General features: G+C 38.0%; 1 protein-coding gene across 2 annotated transcripts in view; it reads left to right on the top strand.

Moving 5' to 3' along the window:
* The first annotated feature begins 91 nt into the window (after positions 1-91).
* Positions 92-12,436, top strand: part of LOC111865236 (putative sodium-coupled neutral amino acid transporter 11) — a 32,783-nt gene continuing 20,438 nt past the window's right edge. Inside the window, exons 1-2 of one of the 2 annotated variants that reach the window (XM_023853128.2) lie at positions 92-316; positions 9,411-9,470. In XM_023853128.2, the coding sequence (XP_023708896.1) occupies positions 251-316; positions 9,411-9,470 (126 nt within the window). In that variant the 5' untranslated portion in view covers positions 92-250. Of the gene's footprint in view, positions 317-9,407; positions 9,471-12,436 lie in introns of both variants that reach the window. The other variant, XM_023853127.2, reaches the window with a different exon arrangement.

The following is a 12,436-nucleotide window of genomic DNA, read 5'->3' as shown; positions in this document are numbered from 1 at the left end:
GAGTGGTGCGCATGCGGGTTTAAAACTAGCTCTCCACTTGTCCACACCATCGAATAGTTAATACAACAGTCTCAAGGGGCGTTGTAATCAATACGCACGCATGACGTCAGAAGCAGACTGATATTTCACAGCAGCAGTTCAACAATATTGTTTGACAATCGGAGAACAAACGCACATTCTTATTTATTAATACTTCTTCTTTTGCGGTTATTGACTTTATAACGTCTGAATACTTGATCCACTATTAGTGATGGCAAACAAATCGCCCGTTGACGAAGGACGCTACATTTTGGAAGGACAAAAGGGGAATCAACAGGTAAATTAAGAAAGTCTTACTATTTTTTTTTTTAAGTCCTACTCTTGGATTTTGACCACGGATAGTGAATTCATTTTAGGATCAGTACAGAAAAATAAGTTTTAAACATCTCTGTAGGCGACAAACCTCATCGAGCAACCGATTTAAAATTTGCAAATTTTCACAATTTGCTTCTAAAAATTGCTATAAAATTGTAAATTGTTTTCAAGTTATGGTGTAATATTGACTAAACGTTTGACATTCAAACATTATTTTGTTGCTGAGGTTTTCTTTATTTGCAAACAACGTCAACGAGGCATTTGTAATTCCTTTCAGTATTTCCGACTGGCGAGTGGTCTGGAACTACCGCGAGTAAAATAATTACACATTGCTTGCGACAGTAACAGTGGCGTCATTGTAACTGCTAAACATAATATTCACTCATACAAATTATACTTTTTACCTTTGAATTATTGCACTATGGATTCAATTTAAATGACGATATTTGAATATAGCCTCGCTTACTACCATATATGCTTAAAATGAATTTCACAATTAAAACAGTAATGTGGCCGACGAATTTAGAAGTCTAGCATTCGTCCACCCGAAAAAAGTATTCTATTCCATGGGACCTAATATAATTAAAATATATAGCTAATAAGTATATAATTTTAATTATATAGCTAATAATACACAGCGTGATTTGGACAGAACATTCCCTAAATTTATTCATACAAGTGATTGTAGAAATAATCTAAAATAGAATCTCTGGAAATCCATAAAAAAATTCCAACGATGGCTCAAGGTTTTTAGAATATCGTACGTTCCTGTTGAAGAATTAATTAATAAAAATTACAATTTTTCTCAAATTTATATATGCAGGTTGGAGAAAAATGCATAATGAGGAGCTTCATAACTTGTACTCTTCTCCAAGTATAATTAGAATGATCAAGTCAAGGCGAATGAGGTGGGCATGGCATGTAGCACGAATGGGGGAGACGAGGAATGCGTATAGGATATTGATGGGAAAGCCAGAAGGAAAGAGACCACTGGGAAGACCAAGGCGTAGGTGGGTTGACAATATTAAAATGAATTTTATAGAGACAGGATGGGATGGTGTGGATTGGATTGATCTGGCTCAGGATAGGGACCAGTGGAGGGCTCTTGTGAACACGGTAATGAACCTTCGGGTTCCATAAAATGCTGGGAAACTCTTGAGTAGCTGCAGAATTGGCGGCTCCTCCAGAAGGGCTCAGCTCCATGAGTAAGTAAGTAAGTAAGTTTCATATATTCATAATATTTTCGAAAACATGAAAACTAATGTCAGTGTTCGAAAGAACGACTATTTGCGAAAGTAGGAACATTTGAAAAGTAACGAAGCTTAGGGATATGCTATTCTTTACTACGTGTCACGTAGTACACGTAGTAAAAAATAGCAGCGGCACGCACACAGGGAGACTACACAAAATAACACCTGTACAGTGCTGGAAATAAGAACTAGCCGCTGCAGCACTATAGACATAGGGCGAGTAACTCTGACAATTTTAAATTTTTAAAATTTAGAGAAAAATTTTAAAGGATTTTAAAATTAGAACTAAAGATTTTATAAGTGCTAACGTGTGTAACGAAAATAATCAATAAATCAGACAGATATCAACGAAGTAGATGTTGATAATAACAGCGAAAGGAACAATGTGTTTTTTAAATGTTAAATTTTAAACTAAGGGCGAAACATGTAGTGTAAAGGAGAGCAAGATCAAGGACATATAATATATTGTTTCACTTAGGACTGAGTTCATATCATTTATCATATAGAGTGCAACAGGATGCTTAAATATAATATTGATATGTGGAGTATTTCAGATCCTCATACATACTTTTAATGTTGAGAGTTAGCATGAAGACGAAGAAAATTTGCGAAACTGAACATTTTCAAGAAAACTAAGACTTTTGAAGTTATGAAAAGTGACATGGCATCAATTTATATGAACAAAAATTCTGGAAATATGATGAATTCAAATTCTCCAAGCTGCTTAACGTACGCAAAGTATTCCGATAATTTGACGTTTGGGATATCCGAGAAAATTTAGAAGACAAGTTCAAAATAATCATAAAATATATAAATATGAGAAATGGAAAGTAATTGAAACTAAAAAGTTTATTAATTATAATTTAGTTACAACGTTACGTTAACATCAAATGGTAAAATGCAAAGCTGTCCCTGTGCTTAATTAAGCACCATGTCATGAAGACATATGGGGGAGTGGAGGTATGGTTCCGCCAATCTTGGCCTCGGCACTAGATGGAAGTGAGGGGGTCAGCTGCGTGCCGCGGCCGCTTTACCCACGATACCATTTGAATGGTAGGCTCCAGAGTCGGTACGGACGATGTGGAGATGAGAAAAGTCTTGCCATGCCGCGAATCGAACCCTGGCCGTCCAGCCCGCCGCCATACCGACTGAGTTATCCCGGCTCCTTACGTTAATATATCTTAATAAGTCTCGAGAACTTCTCTGCGCAGGTGGATACGCCGATGAATGCGCAATGACCTACTGCGCACACCTAATCTGACAACCTAAATTAACCTAACCTAACCAAACCCTATCTGACACGATCTGACAGGTCTGTATGAATTGTGGGTGGGGGCTGGATGCGCAGAATGGTGGACAGCAATCTACTGCCCAAATTTGTTTTGGCAACCTAACCTTACATAACCAAAACCAAGCCGATCCCTCGAGCCCGAATAAGTGAAGCTGTGGCTAAGGTAACACCAAAATGCTTCAAGCAACGTGGAACGAGGTCGAATATCGTCTGGATATACGAGTATGTCGTGCCACCAAGTGAGCCCACATTTAAATGTATTGAGAAAACTATATACTCGGAAAAAAAAAACTTTGATAGCTCCCCTTCGTAATGGTGTAACCACTGTAACCCGTATATGTGTATAATACATGCTCTCTGAGGTATAATTATTTTATTTTGGATACATTTCATCCGGACATTCTGTACTTGTTTTCACGTATATCCGATCTCACAGCCACCGGATACAAGCAGTTCAGTTACTGGTAGCTGACGGAAACCAGCATGAGCTGGTTTGAGTGCATCTCTCGCTGAATCACTTGTGTGTGTCAACAGCCGCATCTTGAGGTACGGCATTCTATGATATGGATTTGTATCTAATTATGAACTCAATCTAAACATGACGGATATCATTCTCTGATACTTTAGGACACATAAGTGCAATTAGTTTCTTACTAATATTCGCCCTATGAAACGTGCATTATGAGGGAGATGTTCCGTTCCTCGCGTTTCATTTCTCAGACACTTATGAATGGAAGGTGGTTGGGTAAATCTACAATAAACGCATATCATATGCTGCTCGAACACTGGGATCAAGGGTTCGAAACTAGCTGGAAGTATGGATATTTGTCCAATATTTTTTTTTTATGATTGAGGCACTATATTACAACCTGGAAGATCGCGGGTTCGATTCCCGATGGAGTAATCATTCCAGCCGCACTATGGCCCAGGGGTCGACTCAACCTCTAACAGAAATAAGTACCGGGAATTTTCCTGGGGGTAAAGGGCGGCCGGCGAGTAAGCCTGACAATCTCACCGCCATCTGTGAGTCGATTTTCTGGAGAAAATGTTGGAGCCTCGACGTCTCACAGCCCTATGGGCTTCCACGGCCTATTACAGGGATAGTTTTACATTTTTTATAGGCTTTGCGATGCGTTGGTCACACCCTGCTATCCAGAGCCATACTTTGCTGTATCAATGATTTAGTATAACAACACAGCTCGGAACATCAACAAGACGACACTAAAGAAATCTATTCTCCAAACGACGAACCACAGTGCGGTGGATGGTAGGCTACCTTCTGGGAGAGGAAATAGAATGGCCCCGAATCAATTTGGTTTAAAAATTTTAATAGAAAACTTTTTTAAACATGCTAAGTAAAAGTAAAGCTATCCCTGTACCAGGCCATGAAGGCCCATAGGGTTGTGAGACGTTGAGGGTCCCACATTATCTAGACAATCGGCTCAAAGATGGCGGTAAGGTTGTCAGCCTTCCGCGCCGGTCGCGCTTTACTCCCCAGGAAAATTATTTAATTAACTCCTGGTACTCATTTCTGTTAGAGGCTGAGTCGGCCCCAGGGCCATAGTGCGGCTGGAAGGATTAGGTCAATTGAAAAAATCCAATGACCTCATCGGGACTCGAACCCGCGACCTTCCGGCTTGTAGCATAGTGCCTCAACCAACTACGCTACCACGTGTTAAGTGTAATAAATATTTTAACGTGTTGGTACAAGCCGCTGTAGTTGTCAACAACTTTAGATTTGTACATTGTATTATGATGATTGATGACATTGTATGTATAATATATCAATATTCACAAAACATATTGTAATAATGGTTCTTAATTGTATTGATATCCTTCTGAAGATGGACTATAGGGCCGAAACATATAAAGGATAAAAGATTAAAAAGAAAAAATCATCAGCCATACTGGACGGAATTAACGTTTTGTAATATTGATAGTGTGCCAGACCAGAATGAAACAAATCAAATTTAGAACATCAGTATAATATATATGGTTCTGGTCCTAATATAACTACGCAACCAAAAAGGAATTTTAATAATAGCAGTAGTACTAGTAATAGTAATTCAGTTCCTATACTTGAGTGCTTGGCAACAGCAACTAACCTATTAAGAGGTGAGCAATGTAAATGTGAAGACTAGACTATGAATTAAAAAACTAAAAAATTAAAAGCATGTTAATAAGTTTGAAGGTCGCAGTGCGAGGGCCGGCTTTTATGGCTCACCCCTCATACTCATGTTAATACGTTAACACCTTAACAAAAATCATGAACTAAATGGGGCTGAAAAAGGAAAGAACTACCCTCAAGGGAAACAGTCTGTTTATTAAAACAATAAGTTCTGGGAAGAACTAATCTCCTTTCCTTTCCATACAGATTGAGGGTTGGCCTCAGCGCGGTCTCAGTAGAAAACACCGCGCCAAACAGTTCTTCTGTTATTGCATGTGTGTTCGCTGCTACGGGAACGTGTTTATACACAGACGTTGCCTAGCATGAAACAACTTGAGAACTGCTGAATCGATTACTATTAAATTCATACTGGACAATTTTACATAACAACCTAAACGAATGTCTTGTCAGTTTCTCACTAAATATTCATCAGAGAGAAAAATATTGTCGCGTGTTGGGGTGACTTATAAGACGGGCTTTGGATTGGATTTATTGCACCTTATACATTCACACAACTCTGGATTACAGGTAGTACAGCGCCACCGCTGTTCTGCTCACTTCCAGTTCACCTCTGCACATGCATTAGGGTTCTCTGTCTTCACTAGTCGTATCCTGGCAATGGATTTATCTAAGTCTCCCTGTAACTTCAAATCACACATGAAGAATTCTTGGCACCACCTAATCCCTTTCTTGCCATTTCTGCAGCTGCCAAATCAAAAGACTTAACTTGACTTGACTTGAGACGACTACTGTTATATACTCCATCCCATCTTCTGATTGTGTCCTCTTATAACTCCTCGGCATAGACCCCATTGAAAACACCATCCTCTATCGTCAAGAATGCATGCTTACCGGTCCGTTACATAGCAATGGACGTCCTACTGTCGCACTCGTACGCTTCGCGGGAATGTGTTTACAGAGCTGTTGCCTAACAATGGGTATACACGTAATAATCTTTTGGATAAAAGTTGTGAAGAAAAATAAAACACATTTTACATACAGTATACTTTCTCTGTAAGCCTTACATAATTACATAAAAGAGTTTTCATGGGTACGAGGTTTGTCTGGCAAATTCCCGAACTTTTTAAATAAAAAAATTTCCGCCTGCCTTGGAAGCTTTTCGGCCTTGTCGCCTTCAAAGTTGTCCTCTCCACTTTGAATACATCACTCCCAACGTTTATTCTATACTTCGAAACATTTCTGGGACGCTTCATTCGGGATATTGCGCAGGTCCGCTAGCGAATTTTCCTTTATCGAGTCGTTCGACTCAAAACGTCGGCCTTTCAATGACATTTCTAACTTCGGGATTGAAAAAAGTCCGCTGGTGATAGATCAGGCGAGTAAGGAGGTTGTGGAACGACTGTTGTCTTGTGTTTCGCCAAAACTGACGGATTAATAGCGATGTGTGGCCGGGTGCAATGTCAACATGGAGCATCCATCGGCTTGTCTTCCATACATCAGGCCTTTTTTTTTTTTGTGATAGCCTCACGTGACGTTCCATTACTTCAAGGCAGTATTCCTTGGTCACTGTCTTACCTTGTGGAAGAAATTTATGGTGAACAACTTCCTCAGAATCGAAAAAGAAAGAAGAAACTGTCACCACGACTTTGAACTTTTATCGAACTTTTTTCGGTCGTGGTGACCCTTTTGACACCCATTGTGAAGACTGAGCTTTTGTTTCAACATCGTATCCATAAACCCATATCTCGTCTCCGGTAATAATGTTTTTAAAAGTTTTCATCTTCGTTAGGGCGATTCAAAAGCTCTTGATTCACATCAATTCGAATTTGTTTTTGCCCGTCAGTCAAAAATTGAGGCGCAAATTTGGCTGCAGTGTTATTCATGCCTAAATTTTGCGTAAGAATTTCATGACAATTTTCAAAATGCTTACTTCGTCAGCTATCTCGCGAACGGTTAGAACGAATCACTTTCCTTATTTGGCAACAATTTCAATAGTTCTGGATATTGACGGTCGGCCTGAACGAGGATCATCACCACTTGAAACTCGGCCATCTCTGAAGTTTCCACCACTCGTACGTTTGGGTCCGGCCTAAAGCCTTATTCCCAAATGCTGTTTTTAACATTTCAAACGTCGCCGTAAAGGATTTCTCCAATTTAACACACAATTTCACACAAATTCGTTGCTCTTGAAAATTGCTCATTTTAAACACAATCAAAATCTCCGGGCACCCGTAGCACTGTAACGATTATGACTAAGCAAAATATTGCGTTGCGCTTTTGGCTAAGCTACTTCCCAATTTTTCCACTATGTCGCTGCATGATATGCATTGTTACTAGCGCTTGCTGGCGCGCTATTTAAAAAGTTCGGGAATTTACAGGACAAACTTATACATTTCTGAACTTTATATTCAGCAATCTGCTATGACCTTCAGAACATAATCTGTATTAAGAAAATCTAGACTGCATTAACTTCAGATCTGTTTTGTTCTTTTAATGTAGTGCCCTGTTACAAACATACATTACACAACTTACATACATCCAATTTGTGATCAGTACATAATAATAGTAAATATTAAAATACTGTTTATTCATTTAGCAGGGCTATATAAATTTGAATTTGAGCCGATTTTAGTATCACAACCTAACAGTGAATTGTTGCATGTGAAATTAATGTTTTATTATTATAAGGGAAGAATTCATCCAGTCTTAATTATTTCATTTATAATTCCTTCTGCCAAATGTATCTGTTAAGTGCACAATGTGTACTTTAAATCAGGTTAGTTTCCTACCAACAATACTAATAACATTCAGCCAGTTCGGTGCCACATGTCCCATCTGACTTCCTGTTCTCCCACTAAATCTGACTCACATTTTGATATTTCTTTCACAACTGTCATAAACAAACCTGGCCTATACAGACTTCTTACAATCCATGTACCAAATCTCAAGTCCATTTTCTTTAGCATACATCATTTAACCAAAAGAATCCATCCAAGGCCCTTCGTGACATTTTGTAACCTCCAAGCTGGAGGACCACCCATTGTCGGCTGTTGCCTCCATCTTCAACCTGAGGAAGCACCATGCCGTGGCAACAAGGGACCCACTTAGCACCACTGAAGCTAAGCATGTAAATTTTGGTTTGAAGATAGGTCATAAACATGTATGATATTTCCTATATTCTTTAAGAATTACAGATTTGGCTGTGATAAACTCTGATATTATATCTGATGCAGGACTCTATACTAGAGGAAATTATCTGCAGAAGTATATCACTGAATTGTAGAGTTATAAAAATAACTCCTGACAGCCTCTCTGTATAGATTTAAGCATCTGATGAAAAGTAGGATAATATGACTTCGCAGCTGTTATTTTACTTCTGTAACACCACATGTTTCAAAGAACAGAGATTCATGTCTCAAACGTGATGTCACCACTGTCATGTCAATTTGCTGACAGACTGAAAATATATTTCAGTATAATAACTGAATATTTATGACAACTATATTTCAGAAAGCAGTCTTCTGGGATTTGGCACCGTGTATATGTGGTGTTAACCGACGTTTCGGAGGAACGTATCGCCTCCATCTTCAGGGTAGAAAAAAAAAATATAAGAATCTGCAAGCAAAGAGACTGTGAGAACCGGTAAAAGCAGACTGCGATACAGGTGTCTGACAGTGTACACTTCATTTAACTCTATGTCCTTGGCTGTGCTTATATATTCTTGCTGCAATTTGTATTGCTTTTTAACTATTGTATGTGTACTTGTTGCAATTTGTATTGCTTTTTAACTATTGTATGTGTATTTGCTGCAATCTGTATTTCCTTTTAACAATTTTATGTGTTTTTTTGACAAGTATGGATTATATATGCTAGTGATTTTGTTTGTGAATGTACAAGTTTCCAATGTCTTGTTGGCTTGTTGACATGTTTTATATTCTGTGCCTGTGCACATTTGTGAATAATCTGAAACGCAAATGTATATGTATGTATGTATGTATGTACATTCCTCCGAAACGTCGGTTAACACCACATATACACGGTGCCAAATCCCAGAAGACTGCTTTCTTCATAGTCACCGCCGTGAAAGCCTCAAATCTTACAACTATATTTCAGTTTATAACAGTTTTAAGTAAACCATTTTGCCAACCTATAGCTCTGAAGTTCAGAGGTCTCATGGATTCCTTTAATAAAGTTCCCTGGAATTTGGATCAATAAATCGGGTATGCCAAGAGTTTATATTATATATGTAGGTCACATTCTGGGACAGCTTCTACTCTATTTATTGCAGTAAGTTTAGGAATTCAGACAATCTGATTCACATATATTCAAGACTATAGAAGATACTGCCTTATTAACTCAATATCAAAAGTCTCTTTCTTTCCAGCAGGTTGAAAGCATTTCCTCTGATGATGGTCAGTCTTTGGATGACACAAGGCAACTGTTTGTGGTAAGCAGCAGCAGCAGCAGTAGTAGTAGTAGTAGTAGTAGTATGACAATCTCACTATGTAATGAGATTTGTGCATTTGTTACACTGCATTGCACATATAAATTTAAATATTAAAATTATGAATCTCATGCACTAACATAAATCATTTCTGTCAATTTGATCTACTTAGTTGATAAAATCAACCACTTTGAGTGAGCATAAAGTGAATTTTTTCAAGGGAAGATACTTCTGAGCATGGTGCCACTACTCAGATAATGCCAATTTTATGAAAGATCATATGACTTGTATCTTAAAAGTATTCTGATATTTTACTTTCCATTTTACACATTTTGCAAACTAGAAAAATAAAGTCTTTATAGAGATAAATTTTGGTTCCTGCATCATGTCTGTACCTTGGTACAAAAGATTGTTTTTCTTTGTTGCAGATTTTTGTATAAATTAATTTCAATAGGTTTAATTTGAACTGAAAACTGTGAACTCTTTCAAATACTGATCAATAACAAAACAGATAAAATGCAAATTCTACCTGTGCCTTTCACAGAAATTTTTTTTTTTTAGAAATATAGTATGAGTACAACTTTGGCTACCCACCGCGGTGGCCTGGGTTCGATCCCGGGTCTGGTCAAGTGGTATTTGTGGTGGACAAAGTGGTGCTGGGGCAGGTTTTCTCCGAGTACTTCAGTTTCCCCTGCCAATCTTCATTCCACCAATTGCTCCACAATCACCCTCACCTATCATCTGGGGCTGATACAATAGGGCAGAAGTGGCCACAGTACAAGGGACTTAGTCCCACCAGACTGACAATAAAAAAAATGAGTACAACTTAATTAACAAATGCTATACTACAAACATGCATATAATTGTAAGACTGTCTGCTGGACATATGAAAAAGACTCTTATGAGAATGGCGAGAACTGTAAAATTACCTCAGTCATGACAACTAGAAAGATAATACTGCTTCTGTGTCATATATACTATATACCTAAAGCACATACTTGCTATACATGGGTTACAAAATTCATTGTGTTACAGATCTAATATTTTGACAAATACTTTGCCATGAAAGGCAGCAGACATCATTAGTTTATTGATCACTTATCTCAAAGAAATCTACAAGAGGGGCACACTCTTCACTGTTCTCACCAAATGTCATTATTTGGTTAACAATTTTGTTTCGTGTTTGGGAATACAGGGCTCAACACTAGGCCTGAAGAACAGTTACTCCAACAGACATTTCCCATGGTTCTCCTCAGATCCTCCAAGCAAATGCTTTTTCTTATTTTGCAATTCATGTTCTACAGTTAGCCTCCCATTCGATTCTAGCTAAATGATGCAGTGGAGGAAGTGTCTCTGAACAGATAAAAAAGAAAAACAATTTAGTGAAATACTGTATCAAACATCATGTTGTGTTTCCTTAATTATTGCATCAATATAACCATTATACATAATGTAATTAACTCTAGCGTTATTTTATTGTACAATATTCTCATAGAGTTTGGGGTACTCATGAAACTAGTTAGGCTGATTAAAATACATTTAAACAAAACACACAGTAAAGTCCATTTAGGTAAATATTTATGTGATAATTTTCCTATCCAGAATGGTCTAAAACAAGGAAATGCTTTATTGCCACTGCTTTCCAACTTTGCTTTAGAATATGTCATTAGCAAGGTCCAGAAAAACATGTGGGGCTGAAATTAAATGGGACACAGATGCTGTCTATGCTGATGATGTGAATCTGCTGGGTGATAATATAGATACCATAAAGAAAACCACAGAAACTTTAATTGACACTAGTAAGGAGGTTGGTCTGGAAGTAAACACAGATAAAACTAAGTATATGTTGCTGTCTTGTCACCAAAATGTAGGGCAAAATCATGACATAAAGATAGGTAACTGATGCTTTGAAAATGTGGTACAGTTCAGATATTTGGGAACAACTATAACAAATCAAAACCTAATTCAGGAGGAAACTGAGAGGAGACTGAATTCAGGTCATGCTTGCTACCATTCAGTCCAAAACCTTTTGTCTTCTCATCTGCTGTCTAAGAACATAGAAATTAGAATATACAAAACTATAATTTTGCCTGTGGTTCTATACGGGTGTGAAACTTGGTCTCTGACATTAAGGAAGGTACATAGACTGAGGGTATTTGAAAACAGGGTGCTGAGAAGAATATTTGGATTGAAGAGAGATGAAGTGACAGCAGGTTGGAGAAAACTACATCATGAGGAGCCTCATAACTTGTACTTTTCACCAAATATAATTAGGATGATCAAGTCAAGGAGGATGAGATGGTCAGGGCATGCAGCATGAATGAGGAAGAAGAGGAATGCATATAGGATATTGGTGGGAGAGCCAGAAGAAAAGAGACAACTAAGAAGACCATGATGTAGGTGGGTAGACAATATTAAAATGGATCTTAGAGAGACAGGATGGAATGGTATGGACTGGATTGATCTGGCTCAGGAAGGGGACCAGTGGAGGGCTCGTGGTAATTAACCTTCAGATTCCATAAAATGCAAGGAAGTTCTTGAGTAGCTGCATAGTTGGTGGCTTCTCAAGGAGGGCTCAGCTTCATGAGTGGGCGAGTAGCATTATTTACTATCGCAACATGTTCTGGCCCATTGGACATCATTAGACTATTTGTACATTTATCATCAGGTTAACTGTTATTTGCCATAAGCTGTGGGGGGGAGGGGGCGGGGTTTTAAGATGATTCTTACACAGTATAACAGTCATTAAGATTACAAAGTAATGAATATAATATAAATCCTATGAAAGTTTCACAGATTGGAGTCAAGACGCAATTTTAGTATAGTATTTCAAGTATTTGATGAGGTAGAACAAAACACTGTTACAAACGGTTTCCTTTTAGGCTTGTCCTCTGAACTCCAGCGATTTGACTACCTAAATGTTAAAGAACCCTTAAATTAGTATGTACTTATTAACAAAAACTGAAACC

Source organism: Cryptotermes secundus, unplaced genomic scaffold (assembly GCF_002891405.2).
Source record: "Cryptotermes secundus unplaced genomic scaffold, Csec_1.0 scaffold614, whole genome shotgun sequence".
Taxonomy (NCBI): Eukaryota; Metazoa; Arthropoda; class Insecta; order Blattodea; family Kalotermitidae; genus Cryptotermes; species Cryptotermes secundus.
The sequence above is the reverse complement of the archived record's forward strand: the minus strand, read 5'-3'. Positions and strand labels throughout refer to the sequence as shown.